Source organism: Podarcis vaucheri, assembly GCF_965113315.1.
Source record: "Podarcis vaucheri genome assembly, chromosome: 14".
Lineage (NCBI taxonomy): Eukaryota > Metazoa > Chordata > Lepidosauria > Squamata > Lacertidae > Podarcis > Podarcis vaucheri.
The window spans coordinates 53988300-54010847 of record NC_138752.1 but is presented as its reverse complement, the minus strand read 5'-3'; the positions used below and the strand labels follow the sequence as shown (position 1 = coordinate 54010847).

The following is a 22548-nucleotide window of genomic DNA, read 5'->3' as shown; positions in this document are numbered from 1 at the left end:
GCAGCATATTGTACTTTTTGTCCATCAAATAATTTTTGAAAAGAAATCTAAAAGTGCACATGCAGTTAATGATGCCATTAAAATGTGCTGATAGCTATTTTCTAAATATAAAGAGCTATACAAGTTTCGTTCTTCCCTGGTCTGCTGAACAGTGCAATTTACTCCTCTAATTCTGGGAGTGCCTTGAATCTGCTCCTCCCCAGCATCCTAGACTCAGTTTTCCGAGTGCAAGGCTGCAATCCTAATCCCAATTACCTGGGAGTAAACCCCATGGAAGTGAAGAGGATTTACTTTTGAGTAGACATAGGATTATCTTGTTAATCTGCCCCTTGCCTTCCTCCAACCCTATTTTAAAAGCAATCACTTAGGTGTTACTGGTGTTATTTAGTAGGAAGCTAATACTGATTTTTAAACCAACATTTTGCATTGACCAACCGGTTTTTGCAATAATATAGTGGATGCATTTTTACATTTCCAGGGTTGTCAAGCTACTGAGCGAAAGATCAGGGATGTGGGAATGTTGCAGTAGAAGCAAAGACAGCTGGTTTTCTGGCACTGTGGATGTTTATTTTTCTTTACCTGAATGGCATTACAATGGTACCTCTGGTTACGTACGTAATTCATTCTGGAGGTCCATTCTTAACCTGAAACTGTTCTTAACCTGAAGCACCACTTTAGCTAATGGGGCCTCCTGCTGCTCCCGCGCCGCCAGAGCACGATTTCTGTTCTCACCCTAAAGCAAAGTTCTTAACCTGAGGTACTATTTCTGGGTTAGCGGAGTCTGTAACCTGAAGCGTATGTAACCCGAGGTACCACTGTATGTATTTGTATCTTTCTTTCGTCCCAGGAGCTCAAGGCTGTAAATAATAATAATAATAATAATAATAATAATAATTTATACCCCGCCCATCTGGCTGGGTTTCCCCGCCCACTCTGGGCTTGTTGTTGTAGTTGTTTAGTCATTTAGTTGTGTCCGACTCTTCGTGACCCCATGGACCAGAGCACGCAAGGCACTCCTGTCTTCCACTGCCTCCCGCAGTTTGGTCAAACTCATGCTGATAGCTTCGAGAACACTGTCCCACCATCTCGTCCTCTGTCGTCCCCTTCTCCTTGTGCCCTCCATCTTTCCCAACATCAGGGTCTTTTCCAGGGAGTCTTCTCTTCTCATGAGGTGGCCAAAGTATTGGAGCCTCAGCTTCAGGATCTGTCCTTCCAGTGAGCACTCAGGGCTGATTTCCTTAAGAATGGAGAGGTTTGGTCTTCTTGCAGTCCATGGGACTCTCAAGAGTCTCCTCCAGCACCAGAATTCAAAAGCATCCATTCTCCGTCGATCAGCCTTCTTGATGGTCCAGCTCTCACTTCCACACATCAGAAGGTGCCAATCTGGGCACCTTCCAACAAAACATTAAAAATACAATCTTGCCTTCCCTCCACGCCGCCTTTAAAACTTTCACAGCAGTCCTTTGAGGTAGGCTAGACTTGGAGTCGGTAGCTCAGACACCAAAGTTGTGAAACTGCATGTACTTAGAGTATTTTTTTGGTTGTTTTTTTTATCAGGGTTGCCAACTTTTCTTTGTTTTTGTCTTCTGTAAATATTCGGACCCTGAAGTATTGCAGTTAAAGCAAAGGGCGGGGGCTGCTTCGTGGCTGTGTGCATGTTTAGTTTTCTTTCCATCCATGGCACTATATATTTAGAGCTTGCTTTTCCTCCCAGGAGCACAAAGTTGAGTATATTGCCTTCCCCACCCTCTGCTTTTAACTTTGCAACAGCCCTGTGAGGTAGGCTAGGGAAGGTTAATACATATGCCTAAGGAGCAGTTCTTGCCAAGAGATTGCAGGTGTGGGTAGGTGCAACCCACAACACTTTGCCAGGGCCCAGGAAATCCTGTTGTCATCCCTGCAAGTGGGAACTGTAATCTTTTTTGTTGCATGAAAGCAGTCCTCTTATCAGGGGCACAAAATCATTTCCAGAAGCAAAATAAAAAAATTCCTTCCAGTAGCACCTTAGAGACCAACTAAATTTGTTATTGGTACGAGGTTTCGTGTGCATGCACACATCTTCAGACTTCATGCATGCACATGAAAGCTCATACCAATAACAAACTTAGTTGGTCTCTAAGGTGCTACTGGAAGGATTTTTTTTATTTTGTTTCAACTACGGCAGACCAACATGGCTAGCTACCTATATCCAGAAGCAAAGATACACTTCCCAGTTGAGTTGCATGAATCAGTCTTGGTTCTTTGCGACATTGAGTCCTGTGTGATCCAGAAGCTTGCACACCTTCACGCCTCCTGGTAGATAAGACACCATACCTAATGCATAGCTTCCTGCGGGCCTGACATTGACACGTGGCAGCTGCCCACAGGACCTACAGCCTCCAAAAAACAAAAATTCCCAGGCGACTAGGCCTGGAAGCCAACTTATCAATGCCCTGCAGAGCTTCCTGATGTGAGATTGCTTTGGGACGTTGTGGGGGAATTGAAGGAGAGTGTTTGGGCTTCACATTCATTTCCCACAATGCGCTGAACTGATGTGTCAGAGGTCATTGTGGGAATTTTATTTTTTTTTGCTTATACATTTTTATTAATTTTCATTGATTATACATAAATACAATCTAGATTACATAAATTGCATATAACATAGCTGTTGCAAGAGTCATATATATGGTACAGAGTTATTATAGGCTCCTTCACTTTATTGGTAAGTATCAGATAATTTCTAAAGTTACGTGTTTTATCTCCTTTACATATTTGCCAAACACTGTTAGAGTTATTCTATCCCTGCCAGAGTCATCAAAGTTCTATACTTATCTCTTATATACGTCAGATATTTATTCCAATTTTCATGAAACTTCCGGTCATCCTGGTCTCTTAGTCTTACTCATTGTGGGAATTTTAAATGTCAGCTCCCAGCTGCTGTTACTGCCACCACCAAGTCAACCTAACCGGGTCGAATGATTTAGGAGGGGTCCCATCAGTGTCTCCAAAACCAGAAGCCCATCTTGGCTCTCAGGACATTAATAATAATAATAATAATAATAATAATAATATAATTTATTTATACCCCGCCCATCTCTGGGCGGCTTCCAACAAAGTATTAACATACAATAGTCTGTTAAACATTAAAAGCTTCCCTAAAGAGGGCTGCCTTCAGATGTCTTCTAAAAGTCTGGTAGTTGTTCTTCTCTTTGACATCTGATGGGAGGGCGTTCCACAGGGCGGGAGCCACCACCAAGAAGGCCCTCTGCCCGGTTCCCTGTAACTTTGCTTCTCGCAGTGAGGGAACCGCCAGAAAGCCCTCAGCGCTGGACCTCAGTGTCCGGGCAGAACGATGGGGGTGGAGACGCTCCTTCAGGTATACAGTGGTACCTCAGGTTACAGACACTTCAGGTTACAGACGCTGCTAACCCAGAAATAGTACCTTGGGTTAAGAACTTTGCTTCAGGATGAGAACAGAAATCGCACGGCAGCGGGAGGCTCCATTAGCTAAAGTGGTACCTCAGGTTAAGAACAGTTTCAGGTTCAGAACGGACCTCCAGATTGAATTAAGTTCTTAACCCGAGGTACCACTGTTGGTCCTCCCATGCTCTGCTATGGCCTTCCCACAAAGAACCCTGGGAACCACAGTTTTGTGGGAGCGGGGCGGAACTAGAGCGTTCAGCACCCACCTCAATTCCCCCAGCGTTGATCTTGCTCTCTTGCCAACTGTCCTCTGCTCGTGACTTCCAGGACACGGACGCTCCGGCGAGGAGTGTGGGGACGACCGCCCACGCCACCGAGACAGCCACCTCCTGGCGAGTCGTCTGGAACGAGACCAGGAGAAGCTCCTCAGGTGACGCCCCTGTGGGTGGGCTGCTTGGAGCCGAAGTTGCGCTTGGGGGAGCTGCTTGGCAGCCGGGGATCCGGGGACGGTGGACTGCCGGGAAGACCTGGGCACGGAGGGCGGCTGCTGGGCGGCTTCTTCACAATTCCATTTCTCCGTTTGGTGGGCGGAGGAGGAACTGAATTGGAGGGGGGGTGGAAATGCACCTGCCGCTAAATCGCTGCTTCTGGGAAACATGAGGTGTTGCCCCCTCTGTCCTGTTTGGGGGCTTCCGGCTGGGGCATCTGGTTGGCCACTGTGGAAAACAGGATGCTGGACTAGATGGGATCTCTCTGGTCTGTTCTCTTCCTCCGTCTCGCCCTTCTCTTTCTCTTTCTCTCCTCCTCCTCCCTTCTCCTCCTCCCTTCTCCTGCTGCTGCTTCTTTCTCTTTCTCTCCTTCTCTTTCTCTCCTCCTCCTCCTCCTCTTTCTCTCCTTCTCTTTCTCTTTCTCTTCTTCTCTTTCTCTCCTCCTCCTCCTTCTCCCCTTCTCCTCTTTCTCTTTCTCTCATTCTCCTCCTCCTCCTCCTCCTCTTTCTCTCCTTCTCTTTCTCTTTCTCTCCTTCTCCTCCCTTCTCCTCCTCCCTCCTCCTCCTCCTGCTTCTTTCTCTTTCTATTTCTCTCCTCCTCTTTCTCTTTCTCTTTCTCTTTCTCTTTCTCTTTCTCCTTCTCCTTCTCCCCTCCTCCTCCTCCTCCTCCTTTTCCTTTTTCTTCTCTGCTCCTCCTCCTCTTTTTATTCATATATATATCCCGCCCCCCCCAACTGGACTCAAGGCGGCTCACAAAAATTTAAACAAAGGCAGATGAAACACATATAGATGAGAACATGTAAAAGGTTAATGTTAATGAGCAATTAAGCTACCTGTGGGGGTTAAAGCAATACAAAAACCAGATTCATTAAAATACAGATAATATAACAGCAAAGCTCTTTCCTTAAAAAGCGGTCAGTTCCCAAAGGACTGCCAGAATAATACTAATAAAAATCTTCACCTGCCAGCGGAAGGGAGCAAGTCTGGCCTCTTTAAGGAGGGAGTCCCAAAGCCTTATGTTCTTAGTTTAATTCCTGTGCCTTTGAATAAATGTCAGTTCTATAATACACCCCCAGTATACCAGTGCATTAAAGTTTCAAAGATACTTTCACTCTTTTATCACTTGTGTTTTGCTGCCCTGGGCTACTCTGGGAGGGTGGTCAGAATATACATTTAATAAATAAATGTGGAACTTGAAATTCAGATTTTGTTTTTAAAAATAGCACAATGCATTTTAAGCTGTGGTTATGATTAATTTGGTATGTGGTACCACATAATGGCGCTTCCCGGCACTTTATAACAAGGGGGCAGAAAGTATCTACAGTTACTCTGACCCCCCCAACAAAACAACAAAAAAGCCAGAACACCCCCAATTTGGGCAGCTTAGGGTTGCATAGAACGGATATTTATGGGTGTGTCGGGACTATGGAACTGAAAGTAAATTCTTGGGCTGAGTGTGTGCCCAGGGGATGATGTACATAGTGCCCACAACTGGGCACAGGCCTCCAGGTGTGGTCTGAGGAAGACAGGATAGTTCGGTACTATGATTTCCCTTGATCAGGACTATATACTTCTGTTGATGCAGCCTAGAATAGCTAGGGAGCCCTTGCAGCTGACGGGAGTTCTAATCTAAACACTGGGTGGGCAGCAGGGCAAAGGCTGCCCTCGCTCCTAATCCTTTCCCTCGTCTTTCCTCCCGTTAGAGAAAGCAAAGAGCTGGCCGACTTCGCGCGGATACATCCTGCCGGTTGCACTGCGAACGGTTTGAACTCCAACCTCATGGTGACTGGGGGCCCCCCCTTGACTGGCTCAGGGCGGTGGTCCGCTGACCCCGCGTCCCACCTAGCGACTCACCCGTGGCTGCCCAGGACCAGCAGCTCCTCCATGTGGTTGGCGGGGCATCCCTACGGTGAGTCTGCGGGGCAGGGGTTCCGCTCGCTGGCGGGATTGCAGGATTGGACCGGCACCTACTGAACTTGAGGGGCAGGTGGGTGGGCAGGCAGAAGGTCTCCGCTCTTGTGGGTGAATAATCTGTGAAGGCCTCACCTGGAGCAGTTTCGTTCCAGCGGCACCATTTCCTGGACTGCTGTTTCCAAAGACAGGGAGCCAGGTCATTCATTCATTCATTCATTCATACATACATCCATTCACTTATATGCCACATTTCATTGGAATATCATAGAGCGGTTTGCAATATACCATATTGGCCCGAATATAAGCCGCACCGTTAAAATTCAAGGAAAAAAAGACAATACCCGAATATAAGCTGCTCCCTTAAAATTCCGCTGGTACTCACCCCCGTTCCGTTTTACCGTATGTCTGTTTCAGCTGTGATATCGTAAAAGCCCATTTTTGTAAGGTCGTGACTTTCAGCCCCACTTTAACTTTTCACGGTCGGAATTTTGAAAAAATTGCGGCTTATATTCAGGCCAATATGGTATAAACACAAAAATGCATAGCATAGTAAGAGACTTAAACAATACTCCCTGGTTTGAAAGGCCATAGGTGGTTTAATTAGCCAAAGGCCTGGGAGAGGAAGGAGGTTTTCTCCTCGCATCTGAAGATACGTAGTGAAGGCGCCAAGAGAGCCTCGAGAAGAAGAGCTTTCCACAAATGGGGAGCCACCACAGAAAAGGCCCTGTTCTCGTGTTGCCACTCTCTGGACCCCCTGCGGGGGAGGCACACAAAGAAAGGCCTTGGGTGGTGATCACAGAGTCTGGGACGGTTCAGATGGGGAGAGGTGGTCCTTGAGAGAATTCTGGTCCGGAGCCCATTTAAGGCTTTTTAGGTCAGAACCAGCACTTTGGATTGGGCCCGGAAATTGATTGTCAGCCAGGGCAGTCAGGCTGCGATCAGTGTAATATGCTGAAGCCGTCTTGCCCCGGTGAGCAACCCGGCCGCCGAATTCTGCACCAGCTGAAGTTTCCGAACCGTCTTCCGAGGCAGCCCCACGTATAGTAACCTCTAGTCCTTTTTCTCTTAGGTCTCGGCCACCCTTCGTTGCACCAAGGCATGACTCCCGGCTTCCCCGCTGGCATGGGGGGAGCGCTCCCTTCCGCCTACCAGTTTGCCAGGGACCCTCAGTCTGGCCAGCTTGTCGTGATCCCCAGCGAGCACCTGCCGCACTTTGGTGAGTACTTAAGCCAGGAGGGATGGCTTGAAAGGCTCTTTTCTGGGACGGAGGAGCTTTTGGGATGCTAGAACTCCCTTCTTCACCCTCAGGAGCCCAGGGCTCTTTCCCTTTCTTCCAGCTTGGCCCTAAGGCCATGTTTTCCCTAACCTCGCTCAGCTGTCCATCACTGATGGGCAGAGTTCAATCCTGCAGGGAACACCATGCCCAAGCAGATCCTTGCAGGCGAGAAGGATTGAACCCTCTGTTTATCAGATACGATACGATAATCTTTATTGTCATTGTCCTGAAAAAATCGACATCAGACATTCAAAAACCAACAAGCTTGCTATCTCAGCCTGATTGACCCCCTAAAAACTCTGATACCCCATAATTAAATACAATATACTCCCATAGAGACTACCTTACACTGCGTTTAAAACCAAAATCACATTTGGATAGAAACTGTTTCTCAGGCGGCTAGTCCTAGTCTCAATAACCCTGTCCCTTCTTCCAGAAGGCAGAAGCTGAAACAGATCATTTCCGGGGTGTGCACTATCCTGCACTATCTCTGCAGCTTTCTTATGGCACCTGGAAGTGTAGATTTGATCCAAGGTGGGAAGAGTGCACCCAATTATTCTCTCCGCAGTCTTTACAACCCTGGACAGAATTGCTTTTTCCCCAACCGTGAAGCTCCCAAACCACACACACAGACCATAAGTTAATACACTCTCAACAGTACAATGGTAAAATGCCATCAACAGGTCCTTGGAGAGATTATTTTTCCGGAGGATTCTCAGAAAATATAACCGCTGCTGTGCTCTCTTCATCAGGTCTTTGCTGTTTTCTCCCTAGGTTAGGTCATCTCTCAACTCCATTCCCAGAAATTGAAACACAGAGACCTGTTCCACATACTACCCCTCAATAATAAGTGGCTGAATATTCAGTTTAAATTTCCTAAAGTCAACAATAATCTCCTTTGTTTTCTTTAAGTTAAGGAGTAAGTTGTTTTTCCTGCACCACTCCCCCAACTGCTCAACTTCCTTCTATATAGACCGCCTCCCCCTCTCCAACCGTGATTAAACCAACCACCATTGTATCATCTGCAAACTTAATGATCTTATTACTGGGGTATTTGGGGGCACAGTCAGCTGTGTAGAGCGTATATAAAAGCGGGCTCAACATGCACCCCTGTGGCGTCCCCATATTCGTGATGAGATTTGCAGGCATGGAGGGTTGAGCTGTCTTTGCAAGCGAACAAGACCCCTCTTGCCAACTCTTGTGGGTCGGCTTTGACAGGCAGGTCAGATCACCCAACTACCAGACACCATGACATCAGTTGATTGACAGGTCAGTGACTCCTGTCAGAGTTGGCCCACTGGGGTGGAGGAGATAAAGATTTGGATAAAGATATGTTTTTTCAAAAAAGTGTGGTCAGGCGCGGGGGGGGGGATTGTTTGTGGTCCTTTGGGTCCCAAGGGAGAAAATGCTCAGTTGGCAGAGCGCGAGACACTTCATCTCAGGGCTGTGGGTTCGAGCCCAACGTTTGGCAAACAATTAAAGCAAAGATTATGGGACAATGCACACAGTGACTTGCGTTCTCGATCACACGCAGTCTGTAGGAGTACAATATGTTTGTGTCTTTAAGTTAACATCTTACATTAAAAACCTGACAGTACCAAACTATCGAAGGCTTTTCACCAAAGCCAGACTAGACGTCTTTCCTTCTGCAGTGTTGGATGGCAGGTTGAGAGGAGTTCCCTACCAGGACAGACTTTGCTCATGTGCTCAAGACATCGATTCCATAAAACGTATTTTGTTGCATTGTGCAAAATATGAGCAAGCCAGGACTGAACTGATATTATCCTTGCTGGTACCTTTCCTGGGAAAATCAGAGGCTCACTATGTCAGGTTCCTATTGGAAGACTGGACAAATGCTAGAACATTAGCAGTGGCAAAGTTTTTATCGGTGGTTGCAAGAACAAATAATCCCTATATTCTGAACAAAATGCTTGTTTAAGCTGGAGGTAGGCTGTATGAAGTGTATATTGCTTTGTAATGATTTGTTGGGTCTCTGGACCGTAATAAAGACTGATGATGATGATGAACAATGCATCATCATCACCATCATTTATTGAATTTGTATTGTGCCCTAAACCCGCAGGTCTCATTGCAGGGGCTTGGAATCGATGACCCTCCCAGCTCTGTGCTTCTATGAACATGTTGTGGCTTTTTCTGTTTTTTGAGTAGCGGTGTTGTTGTGACTTCCTGTCCGCCTTGTCTCTCTCCACAGCGGCGGAGCTGATGGACCGTGCGCCGCCTCTCTGGCCCGCCATGTACCCCCCGGTGAGGAGCTCCTTGCAGCACGCGCAGCAGCTCCAGCTTCTCTCTCACCAGCAGCTGATCCGCCAGCACGAGCTGTACATCTTGCAGCAGCAAGCCGCCCACGCCATGGAGCTCCACCGGAGTGCCCAGCTGGTGGTAAGTCCCCCAGCGCAGGGGCGAAACTGGCAACCCGCTCTAGCGACGCCAAAGGCCCAAACCGCACCAGAGTTTTCCCCTTTCCGAAGCGGAAGGAACCGGCTTTGCCCAACAAGGTGCCCCCTCAATGTTGGAAGCAACTCCCACTGTCCCCGACTGCTTTTGACCACCGGTGATGCAATCCAAAACAGGCCCCTGGTTGGGCAGGTTGTTGCTTGAAGGTTGGCCTGCCAGCTTCACGTCGTGACTTCTTCGCGGCGCTTTAGCAGAAATGCTCAGAGTTCCAGGTTCTTCAGTGCACTATATTTATTGTGAGCTATATATACAAATACGGATGCGAGTGGCACTGTGGGTTAAACCACAGAGCCTCGGACTTGCTGATCAGAAGGTCGGCGGTTCGAATCCCCGTGATGCTGTGAGCTCCCGTTGCTCGGTCCCTGCTCCTGTCCACCTAGCAGTTCGAAAGCACGTCAAAGTGCAAGTAGATAAATAGGTACCACTCCAGCGGGGAGGTAAACGGCGTTTCCGTGCACTGCTCTCGTTCACCGGAAGCGGCTTAGTCATGCTGGCCACATGACCCAGAAGCTGTACGCCGGCTCCCTCGGCCAATAAAGTCAGACGAGCACCACAACCCCAGAGTCGGCCACGACTGGACCTAATGGTCAGGGGTCCCTTTACCTTTAATCATTCTTTTGCACCCTTCTCCCTCGCCCCCCATGCAGGAGAGGTTAAAAGCGAGCGAGCAGCGGGCAGAGATGGAGGAGAAGATGTCCAAGCGGAATCTGGAGGGCGCCAAGCCCGGCCTCGCCACCTCCGCCTCGGGCCTCCTGCGCCGGAAGCCCCCCGTCCTGTCGCCCAGCACCTCTGCCTCCTACAGCAAGGCCGGGAGCCCCCCTGCCCTGTCCCCCCGGGCATCCCCTGTACCTGTCCTCAAGGCGGAGGTGATCCAGAAGATGGAGGAGCCCCCGCTGCAGCCGGCCTACTCCTACCCTGCCACCCCCATCTCCCACCCTTCCAGCCCGCCCCCCGCTTCTCCGCCCCCGGCCCCCGCCATCCCCCCCAAGGAAGAGGAGGAGCCTGATGGCGCCGAGAAGAAGGAGATGGAGAAAGAAGCCTCCAGCCCCTACCAGGCTTTGTTCCCAGGTAAGGGAGCCCAAACCTGGGCAGGGATCCCCCTTGCACTTTGATCCTGGCATCCTTGTCTTCGCTGCTTCCTTCCTTAGCTTTCTCCTGCTCTCCACCTCCCGCCCCCCAAAAAAGACTCCCCCTCCACCGCTCAGAAGTCATCGGCACGCGAAAAATGTGCGGCTGGGGTTCTCATGCGACGCAGGACCCTGAGGGCGAAGCAGAAACGAGGGGAGACCCAGCAGGAGAAACCTATAAGATAGGCGCCAAATGGCTCCTCAAACCAAGGTTGCGGTCACCAAAACAGAATGTCTTGTTTCCATTTTGGGGCAGGACCCTCTAAAGTCTTGTTTTTCAGTTGATGAGCTATCAGTTAAACATCTGGCTTAGTTCAGAGGACAACCTAATAACAGTAATAATAATAATACAGTCATACTTCGGGTTGAAGTTTCTTCAGGTTAAACGCTTTCAGGTTGCGCTCCGCGGCGACCTGGAAGTAATGGAACATGTTACTTCCGGGTTTCGCCGCTCGCGCATGCACAGATGGTCATAATGCTTGTGCAGAAGCAGCGAATTGCAACACGCGTACTCGCAGATGTGTGTTGCGTTCGCTTCTGGGTGCAAACGGGACTCCGGAATGGATCCCGTTCGTATCCAGAGGTACCACTGTACAATGGTACCTCAGTTTATGAACTTAATCCGTTCCTAAAGTTCGTTCTTAAACCAAATCCATTCTTAAACTGAGGCACGCTTTCCCTAATGAGGCCTCTCACCACTGGTGCCCTTCACCGTTCGGCTTCCGTTCACAGACTGAGGTAAAGTTCGCAAACCGGAACACTTATTTCCGGTTTTGTGGAGTTTGTAAACCGAATAGTTTGTTAACAGGCTGTTCGTAAACTGAGGTACCACTGTAGTAGTGGTAGTAGTAGTAATAATAATAATAATAATATTTATACTCTGCCCATCTGTCTGGGTTTCCCCAGCCACTCTGCGTGGTTCCCAACAGAACACTAAAAACAGAATAAAACTTCAAACATTAAAAACTTCCCTAAACAGGGCTGCCTTCCGATGTCTTCTAAAAGTCAGGTAGTTGTTCCTTGACATCTGATGGGAGGGCATTCCACAGTGCGGGTGCCACCACCAAGAAGGCCCTCTGCCTGGTTCCCTGTATCTTTGCTTCTCACAGGGAGGGAACCGCCAGAAGGCCCTCGGAGCTGGACCTCAGAGTCCGGGCTGAAGGATGGAGACGCTCCTTCAGGTATACTCAGGTATACCTCAGGTATAACCTTGAGCTAGGTTAAGAGCTTTGAGAACTTAAAGAAGAACAGTCACATGATCCAGGGACATTCTACATCTATATTGGCCTCTTCCGACCTCCTTTTCATAATGGTGACACAGACCATTCATAAGGTAGGGATATTTGTCACAACTGTGAGCAGGGCAGTGGGGGAAGGGAAGACAAGGGACAACAATTCACTATAACATTGTCAATCGGCAGGGAGTGTCAGGGTCTAGGGTCTGCCACACTAAACAATTGAGTTCTTACAAATGCAGAACAGTTATTGTGGGACCAATTCTGCCAGTCAAAGCAGCCCAGGGGGCAGGTGTGGGGCAAGGTGATCTCAATGCATGCCTTAACTAAAAACATCTTGGGTGCTTCCTAAGGAAGTATTTGCTTTCTCCCCACCCACCCCATCTAATCGATTGATGAATAACATTTAAAACCGCTAAGACTTACAGACCTCTGCCAAACCCTGCTCACTCTTCTCACACACATTCTCTGCAAACAGAAGTGTTAGAAAATTGCCAGCCTTTTTAAAAAAATGGTCCTGAATCCTGGCTTCTTGTTGGGTGCAATTAAGGAAAACCTTCCAGGTGTGCTTTAGAGTTAAATGAGATCCAGGTGAGGGTCATATGCCTTGTCAATCCCAGCAGGTATATAGCAGCAAGACCCAGACCGGTGTTCCCTGTTTAGGGAAGCTTTTAATGTTTGATGCATTACTGTGTTTTAATATTGTGTTGGAAGCTGCCCAGAGTAGCTGGGGAAGCCCAGCCAGACGGGCAGGGTATAAATAATAAATTATTATTATTATTATTATTATTATTATTATTATTATTATTATTATTATTATTGCAATTCTTCTCCCTTGGGAAGAAAGGGACTCCTTCCTCCCTTTCTTGCAGTAATTTTATTCAATTCCAGACAAAGGTTGTACAAGATTTTGCAAGATATGAGAGTTCTCGCACAGGATCTGATGACAATGTGCACAGCCCCTGTACAGTTTCAGATCTCTGTTGAACAAATGCAGGCATAAAATAAAACCGAAGTCAATAAATTACAGGTGCATGAGTGTCTGGAACTATTCATGACGGTTAAACAAGACGTGGACCCTCTTTTCTGCCAGGGGAAATTCATTAACGGTTGGGTGGCCATGAGTTATGGGTGCTTTAGCTGAGATATGTCAGCCATGTTTGTAGGGCGAGGGGTCCTTGGGCCTCCTCCTCGCTTTCTGGCCATGATCCCAGCTTCTCTCTCCCTCCCCCTGCAGAGATTCCTTCGGGATACCCATTCCAGGCCCTCCCGGCTTCTTTCAGAAGACACTACCCATACCTCCTCCAGCCAACGGCCGCCTCGGACGCAGATGGCTTGGCGCCCGACGTCCCTCTGCCCGCTGGCGACCCTGAGGGCCTGGCCCTTTCCCCGGAGGTCAAGCCCACCCACCTCTCCCCGTCCAAAATCGTGAAGCCCATGCGGGCAGACGAAGAGGAGGAGGAGGAAGAAGAAGAGGAGGAGGAGGAACCTCTGGAAGAACGAGTGAAGACGGAGCTGGAGCTGGACACAAACCACGACAGGGACATCTGCAAGCAGGACGTGGGAGCCCTGGACCTGGTGGCCTCCGTGGCTCGCCCGCTCCAGGACGTGGGTGGCCGAGGGCTCCTCATGTGCCAGGGCAAGGCCTTGAGCAGCTTGAGGCATGAAGAAGAAGAAGAGGAAGAGGAAGAGGAGGAAGAGGCAGAAGCTCTTCAGGACTGCCAGCCTGTGTACGAAGCGATGGCCTGCCCTGAAGATCTGGAGAGCCAAGCGGAGGCTGCAGACGCCAACACTTGCCCCGTCCACGTCGACTACGAAGGCGCGTTGTTGCACCGGCCGGCCGAGCAGGCGGAGGAGCCGTCGCTGTCCCTGGAGCTGCCTCACATCCGCTCTCCGCAGGGGAGGGAATTCCCCGTCCTTGTTCCGGAAGAGGAGCCGCTCCCGGAGAGGCCCTGCTGCGGGAGCGAGCCGGTCTCCTGCCTCGTCTCAGCCCTGGATATCAAGCCGGAAGACCCCCTGGCCGGGATGAACGCCCTGGTGGCCGCGGCTGAGCTGCCCCAGGCGTGCCCGCTGCTGGTGGGTGACAGCGTCGCCCAAGAGGCGGTGGTGAACCTGGAAGTGTCCTCTAGCCTGTCGCCGGAACACACTTTCCTGCAAGGGATCACGCTGCTGAGCGAAATCGCTGAGCTGGAGCTGGAGAAGAGGAGGCAGGAGGCAGAAGGTGGGTTTTGGGGGGCAGAGGGCTGCGTTCCTTGTGCTGGGGAGAGAGAGAGAGAGAGACACGAACAGAGGGCAAGGCACTTGCTGAACATTGCAGGACCTCAGCCTTGGACTGCATGGGCTTGGACTGCAAAAGTCCAACTGCTGCCTCCTAGAGCTGAATGAGTTTCTGGTGCTGCCTCTTTGCAGAGTCAGATCACTGGTCCATTTAGCCAGGATTGCCTCCTCTGACTTAGCAGACTCCAGAATCACAGGCAAGGGTCTTGCTCATTCCCAGCCGCCCAAGATGCTTTTTAACTGGGTTGAACTGGGGAGCGGGGGCTACATCATGCAAAACACCTTTTTTGCCTCTGAGCCACGGCTCCTCTCGAAGGCAAGGTGCGTTTGGGGGTCCTGCTCAGGAACAAGGCCTGGGTCAGTGCAAGGAACTGGAGAGGCTATGCTCAAAGACACATGCGCTCTACAGCCTTACGAGGGAGTCGGGTATGTTTAGCCTGGACGACTGAGAGGTGACATGAGCGCCACCTTCAGATATCTGGAGGACTGCCGCATGGAGCAAGCTAGTTTTCTGTTGCTTCAGAAACCAATGTATTCAATTTACAAGGAAGGACTAAACATTAGGAATAACTTCCTGACACAGAGAGTCATTTGACAGCAGAACTGACTCCCAAGAGAGGTGGTATCTTTCCTTGGAAGTTTTTAAGCAAAGCTTGGAAGGCCATCTGTCAGGGATTCCTTAACTAAGATTTCAGGGGGTTTTATGATTGCTCTCCTTGGGCCCCCTCTTGACTGTTGGTTCATTGTGTGCCATGATTTCCTCTTACTGCTGAACTAGGTCAGTTACGGCTCTCTCAAACTATTGTTTTCTCGGAATGGCCAGGGACCCATCTAGACCAGCTTCCTGTTCTTGCAGGGGGCTAGGAGATGCCCACAAGCAACCCCTGAGCTCAACAGCTCTCTCTCCCTGCCTGTAGTTCCCAGTCCCTGGTGTTTCGGAGGCACGCTGTCTCCAGCGGTGGAGGTAGACCGTAGTCATTGCAGCTGGTAGCCATTGGTGCCTTTGTGCATTGTGGTACCCATGAACCTCTTCTAAACCTTGGCAGGTCAGTGGCCACCCCTACGCCTTCATGCGGAAGCTGTGGAATCCACTGCCATAGCTGAAGAAGCCCACCATTTAGCTCTACTGAATGAACCTGGGTTCTAGAGCTATGAGAAGGGGATAGGAAGTTCTCCCTGTGGTTCACTCCCCCCCAATCCATGCATTTGTGCTTTGAAGCCGGTTTCCAGTTCTTGGTTTGTTGCCAAACTGTGTCCCAAACCCAGGAGAGTCGGGAGAGGGAATCGGAGCAAAGGCTGGGGACACACAGCCAAGTCATGATCTGGCTGTTTCATCCAAACCAGCCCGTTGTGTGTTACGTGTGTGTGGCTTAGGGCTGCCCCCCTCTCTCTGTGAACCTGAGACTTCTCCATCCTTCTAACCGAAGCCCAAACTGCCTCCCAAGCAGGTCTGGAGAGCTTTGCCGCCCGCCCGACCCTGGAGAGCCTGCTAGCTGCCAGCACTCAGATGCTCATGGAAGTCCTCTCAAACCCCTTCATGGACAGCTTGAAAAACATCCGCCTGCCCCGGGAACTGGATCCCAACAAAAAGTACAGCTGGATGCAGAAGAAAGACGAACCGGTGAGGAATTCTTTGCAGCTGACTTGGCTCTTAAAGGTGGCGATGGGGGAGGCATTGGGTGGTGGCAGCAATAATAATAATAATAATAATAATAATAATAATAATAATAATAATAATAATTCATTTATTTATACCCCGCCCATCTGGCTGGGTTTCCCCAGCCACTCTGGGCGGCTTCCAACAGAATATTAAAATACAATAACCTATTAAACATTAAAAGCTTCCCTAAACAGGGCTGCCTTCAGACGTCTTCTAAAAGTCCGGTAGTTGTTGTTCTCTTTGACATCTGATGGGATGGTGTTCCACAGGGCAGGAGCCACTACCAAGAAGGCCCTTTGCCAGGTTCCCTGTAACTTGGCTTCTCACAGGGAGGGAACCGTCAGAAGGCCCTCGGCGCTGGACCTCAGTGTCTGGGCTGAACGATGGGGGTGGAGACGCTCCTTCAGGGATACTGGGCTGAGGCTGTCTAGGGCAGGGGTCTGCAACCCGCGGCTCCAGAGCCGCATGTGGCTCTTTTACACCTTTGTCGCGGCTCTGGGGCGGATACTAGCGAGGGGAGGAGGCGCATTGTGCGCCCCGACACTCCCCACTGTGGCGGGCGCTGTACTGGCTGTGACGTCGCATGGGGGCAATGCGTGCGTTAGTCACGCACCGTCCTGACGTCACCTTGTCGCCCGCCCGCTACATTGTAAGGGGCATGTACGCTGGTCACTGTTTTGAAGGGGAGTGAAGAACACACACACACACACACAAAGGTAACTTGTTAATTTAACATTTATTTCTATGAGGAGGAGTAATTCTGAGGGGTCAAACAAAGAAATAATAAAAAAGTGATAAAAAACTTATTTTTATTGTGACGAGTTTGGCGGCTCCCAGTTTTTTTTCCTTCGGAAACGGGTCCAAGTGGCTCTTTTTGTCTTAAAGGTTGCAGACCCCTGGTCTAGGGCTTTAAAGCTCAGCACCAACACTTTGAATTGTGCTGGGAAACGTACTGGGAGCCTGTGTAGGTCTTTCAGGACCAGTGTTATATGGTCTCAAGGAGCTCTGTGGGTGAGTGGGAGAACTCGCTGAGTGACAAGATGCAGCTGAAGCAAGAGAACCTTCTGAATTATTTTGTTGTTGTTTAAATTTATATACCGCTGTCACCCAGAGACAACAAAGCAGTTTACAACATGAAAACAACATGCATAACAACAATAACAGAAATACTTCCCCTCTCTCCCAGTAATTAGCCAAAGTCCTGGGAAAAGACGAGTGTTTTCACTTGGCACCTACAGATGTGTAATGAGGGTGCCAGGTGAGCCTCCTTGGGGAGAGAATTCCTCAAATGTGGAGCCACTGCAGAAAAGGCTCCGTTCTCATGCTGCCACGCTCCAGACCTCTCAGGGAGGGAGGCGTGAAGAAGGACCTCAGAGAATGACCACAGTCTCTTAGGCCGTTGAGCACTTTAAAAGTTAACACAAGCACATGATGTGGACTCTAGAAGCAAACTGGCAACTCGAAGTCACTCGCGCAGACTCAGTGCGTCATACACTCCGAGCATCCTGCCCATTGCGGCCGTTGAGCTTTGACGTGAACCACATCCTCAGGGCCTGCAAGATGGAGCTGTTCTGCCAGGCCTTTGGGCAGGATGCAGTTTGACTTACTTTCTTTTGTATAAAACAAGCCCAAAGGAGGTCCCCAACCCGCTCACAGGTCATTGTGTGATCAGTGGAAACAGTTGGTCCTGGCAAGTATTAACCACTCTCAATTCTGATAATTGCCACCTGCCCAGATTTTAACTTGTCTGATTTAATTTTAAGATGTATTTTAATTAATTGATGTCCGTTTTTATGCATATCGTGTTGCTTTTATGATGTTTGCCGCTCTGAGCCCGGCCTCAGCCAGGTAGGGCAGGATACAAATAAAAATGAATTATCATCATCATCATCATCATCATCATCATCTTGAGTTGCAGATGGGTCCATGTTGCCTTCTGAGCTGCCCTCTCATCATTGCCCTCACTATCCTCTCTTCTTCTTCTTCTTTTCCTTCCTTCCCCGCCTCCGTTCCTGCCACATCCCCAACTCTTGTCCTCTCAGATGCACTCCATCAAGTCGGCCATCGAGAACATGGATCCCATGGAGCTGGACTTCAGGATGAGGCTGGCCGAGCTGCAGAGGAGGTACAAGGAGAAGCAGCGCGAGCTGGTGAAACTGCAGCGGCGGAGAGACTCAGAGTAAGTTGCTGCGGAGGAGCCCCCCTACGGCCTTCCACGGCTGCCTTGGCGCCGCTGTCCCTAGACTCTCCTCCTTGGCTTTCCTCATTCTCCTCTTGGTGGCATCTGTTTTTGGTGTGCTTTGAACTGAGCTTTGCAAAAACGTCGAGAGCAGGACATGATCATGGACATGGCCTTGAGCGCTCTCCACGTTTTGGATTTGCGGCGGCCTTCCTGGAGGCGTCAGATCTGAGCGTAGGGCAGTTTTAGATGTTTGGTGATGGATCTAGCTGGCTTTCGGCGGTCTCCTCCCCGTTTCTTCCTCTCTTTCTTTTGACGGCTTGTTTTATTTTTGATGCCTGTGTCGCTTTTGGTTAACAGCCCAGCCTGTGGTTTCTTTTAAGGGAAAAGCATGACGAGAAAAGTAGAAGCTTGTCCAGACGAGGCCCAGGAAGGCCCAGGAAGAGGAAGCATGGACCGAGCGCAGTGCCGCCCCCTATGGAGAGAGGGAAGAGGGACAGCAGGAGCGGAAAGTAAGGCTGGACTGCGGGGAAAGCCGTGGGCAGCAGGGTCTCTTCGGCTCTCTCTCTCTCTCTCTCTTGCGCGCACACACACGCTCTCTTCCAGCGCAGGGCTGAGCCGGCAGGTGCATGCATCTCGGAGAAGGCGCCCATGGCTTGTGGCCACAGAGTGCGGCAGAAAGGGGTGGGCTGCTGCCACACATGGAGGGAACGCTGGATGAGCAAAGCAGGGTGGGAAGAGAGGTTGTTTTGGTAGCTGAACGGCAGACCAGCACACAAGACGAGTCCGCTTGCTTATTTGTGGGGCCCTGATCCTGGCAATGGCCTCTGCGCACTGTCGCCATTGTAGATCTGTGTAGAAGATCCCTGGGTCTTCCTGGGTCCTGTCCAGGGCACTGATTCATCTTCTGCTTCCGTCTTCGCTCCCTAATGGAGGATTTTTTAAAAAATTGCTTCGCCTCTGCTCAGGAGTCTGGGACATATTAGAAGTGCAGCGGCTTTAAGGAATCCTGCTTGGACGTGGTGAACTTGTTCTTACTTTCCTTGAGTCTTTTGCCAAGACAGAGCCTTAATGGTTCTGCCAAGGGCTTAACAGGCAATGTGGGTGTGCAGCTCCTGCTCTCTCCCTCGGTCTCTTTCTCCTCCTCTTCCTCTCTTGCTGTTTGTCCGGTGTGTCTTCGCAAATCTCCGTCTCGTCGTAACCCTGTTCATCTGCTTAGCTGGTTTGGGAAACATGGGGAAATTGCTGCTATCTGGGGCTTGTGTAAGTGTGTTTGATGTGTACAGTGGTCCCTTGGTTCTCAAACCTAATCCGTCCCGGAAGTCTGTTCCAAAACCAAAGCGTTCCAAAACCAAGGTGTGCTTTCCCATAGAAAGGAATGCAAAATGTGTTAATCCGTTCAAGACTTTTCAAAGCAACCCTGAAAACTGAAGTTTAACATGAATTTTACTATCTAACGAGGCCACTGATCCATCAAACGAAAGCAATCAACAATGTATTGCAGTCACACAATCTATCAATCATCAGTAGCTGAACTGCGTTCCACACAGTCACAAAAGCAGGAGGAGCCACAAAAACAAAAATGCAAAAAAAAATTAGCAAAAACAGACAGATCTCAGTGTAACACTGAAATCTAAAGTGTAACACTTCAAGCGGAGTATGTTCGGCTTCCGGAAAAAGTTTGCAAACTGGGACACATGCTTCCGCGTTTGCAGTGTTCAGGTTTCAAGTTGTTCAAGTACCAAGGTGTTTGAGAAGCAAGGTACTGTTGTATATGTCTGTGTGGACAAACATGATGGGAATCTTAAAAGAAGCCGCATTCTGCATCGAGAGGGTCTGGAATTCTCCATTTCCTCAAAGGCAGAATACCGAATTTGGCCATCCAGATCCATGTGTGTTGCTGCACAGATCCTTTACTTCCTCCTCTGCTATTCCATGCCGCTTAGTTCAAGACTATTGATCCATTCATTTATTTGAAGTGTTTACACCTGGCCTCAAGGCGGCATGCAATATATTTTAAATTCGTTAAAAATAATCAAGAGCTGCTAGGGGAAGGGGAATGTCTGCAGTATGGCCGCATCTGATGTGCACTTAAGTTGCGAGATTTCAAATCTACGGGCTTGAAGGCTGGCTGGAACCCCTCAAGCTCAGTGTGGGGACAGGACCAAGCCTGCCGCTCTCCTCCCTCTGGGCCTGGGATGCTCCTGCAAGATCTTGCGGGAACTTAGGCGGCCTCTCAAAATCTAGCAACGGCATCAAATGCTTGCACAGGGTTTCGGTTCCAAGTGTTTCATACCTTGGTTTTGGAACAGCTTAGTTCCCCAGCATTTTGGCTCCCGAACTCCGCAAACCCGGAAGTGACGATTCCGGTTTGCAAACTGTTTTTGGAAGCTGAACGTCCGGCAGGGCTTCCGCAGCTTCCGGTTGGCTGCAGGAGCTTCCTGCAGCCAATCAGAAGCCGCGCTTTGGTTTCCAAACGTTTTGGAAGTCGAACAGACTCCTGGAATGGATTCCATTTGACTTCCAAGGTACGACTGTATTTGCAGGAGTCTTGGAACTGAAAACACACACGCACCCCGTAAGATGCAATTGCACGATATGCAGAGGGCCGGCAACTTACGCTCATCTGTACTTAACATGATTGCAGCTTTGTGAGGATGGTGGTAAAACTAAATAATTGGAGAATGGGGGGACATGCACCACGGAAAAAACGCTTTTTAAGAGGCTGATAAAACCTTTTATTTCCAGCAAAGAGGTGCGGGGGCTCTGGGGCTCTGTTTAGGGAAGTTTTAATGTGTGACATTTTAATGTATTTTTAATCTTTGTTGGAAGCCGCCCAGAGTGGCTGGGGAAACCCAGCCAGATGGGCGGGGTACAAATATATTATTATTATTATTATTTATTTATTATTATGCAAACATCCCAGAGCCCAGTTAAGTGATATGGAGGGCAAAACCTGCTCTGGACAGGTAGGAATGTCTGTGTGTGTTTCTGGGGGCTTTTATACAATTTTGTCTTTGTGCGTTGGACCTCGGAGCCAGAACTCCGCCCCCCAATACATGGTGGGTGGACACACTGTGTGTGCTTTTCTGTGTATATGTGGAGCCTTAGAACTGAACCCATATCTTGTAAGATAGGGTTGTACGTTATATAAATTACTCCTTAGTTTGCAGATGTCCCCAGTGCCCCCTTGCAGCTGAATTTGGCTTGGAAAGCTGCCCCCCCCCCAAGAAAAGAAACTGCTGGTGGGTCTCAGGATAGCTTCTGTCTCGCAGGCTGGAGCAAAACATAGCAGAGAGTAAAGGGGTTTCAAGACTCCCCAGACATAACTCCACATAACTCCATCCTGATTTCAGACATCGTGACATAGCGATATACATCACGATGTTTAGCTGGTGATAATAATAAATAACGAATAATAATTTTTTATTTATACCCCGCCCTTCCTGGTTCAGAAAACTGGGCTCAGGGCAGCTAACAACAAATTTAAAACACTTAATTGATGCAACAAAAAACAGCATAAAATACAGTATAAAATATAACAATAAATTCAGAATTCAAAAATCAATTTAGGAGGGAAATCCATCCAATAAACATTAGATGACCACCAGGGCTAGCTGGCTAAATTAGTCCTATTTGGGCCAGCGAGGAGACCAGGGAGAATTAGCTGTGGGATCCCAGAGCGGGTAATAAAATGGGGAGGGGGAGGGAAGGAAGGGGAATAAAAGACCAGGCTAAGTTCAAATTGAAAGCCAGGCGGAATAGCTCTGTCTTACAGGCCCTGCGGAAGGAGGTAAAATCCTGTAGGGCCCTGGTCTCATGGGACAGAGCATTCCACCAGGTCAGAGCCACCACTGAGAAGGTCCTGGCCCCGGCTGAGGATAATATCACAGTGTTGAAAACCAGATACTGCCCAGCTCTACCCATGTGGCCTCAGATCTCCAAGCTGCCACTCTGCCGCTAAATTCCTGGGCCACGGCAGGTCTCGTATGAACATAATCCTGGCCCAGAAATATATATAGCTTGTAGCCATTCTGTGCAGATGCAGCAATGGGTACCAAATGCTGAATTAAAACATCTTGAGAATTTATGTACAGTGGTGCCTCGCAAGACAAAATTAATTCGTTCCGCAAGTCTCTTCGTCTTGCGAGTTTTTCGTCTTGCGATGCACGGTTTCCCATAGGAATGCATTGAAAATCAATTAATGCGTTCCTAGGGAAACCGCCTTCAGACCAGGTCCAGGGACAGTCTGTCCCGGACCTCTTCTGAAGGCTGGGGGGGGGGGACAAGGGCTTTTCTTCCCACCCCCAGCATTTTAAAAAACCCCAGGACAGCGGAGGACTTCTCCGCTGTCCGGGGCGATTTAAAAGCCCCTGGGAAGGCAGGCAGGGGGGACAAAGACTTTCGCCCCCCGCCCGCCTTCAGAAGGTGTTCCCGCCCCCCCCCCCGCCCGGCTTCGGAGCAGCATTCCGAAGCCCGGCGGCGGCGGGAGGAGGCATTCCCGCCCCACCGCCCG

The 22548-nt window shown here is 49.5% G+C and overlaps 1 protein-coding gene across 3 annotated transcripts in view; it reads left to right on the top strand.

Annotated features, from left to right (window-relative positions):
* The window catches only part of TNRC18 (trinucleotide repeat containing 18), a 128049-nt gene that overhangs the window by 64034 nt on the left and 41467 nt on the right, over positions 1-22548 (top strand). For 2 of the 3 annotated variants that reach the window (XM_082199562.1, XM_082199560.1), the window contains exons 4-12: positions 3730-3832; positions 5593-5798; positions 6873-7019; positions 9292-9479; positions 10202-10622; positions 13154-14137; positions 15642-15814; positions 17896-18032; positions 18416-18544. In XM_082199562.1, the coding sequence (XP_082055688.1) occupies positions 3730-3832; positions 5593-5798; positions 6873-7019; positions 9292-9479; positions 10202-10622; positions 13154-14137; positions 15642-15814; positions 17896-18032; positions 18416-18544 (2488 nt within the window). The remainder of the gene's footprint in view (positions 1-3729; positions 3833-5592; positions 5799-6872; positions 7020-9291; positions 9480-10201; positions 10623-13153; positions 14138-15641; positions 15815-17895; positions 18033-18415; positions 18545-22548) is intronic. The other variant, XM_082199561.1, reaches the window with a different exon arrangement.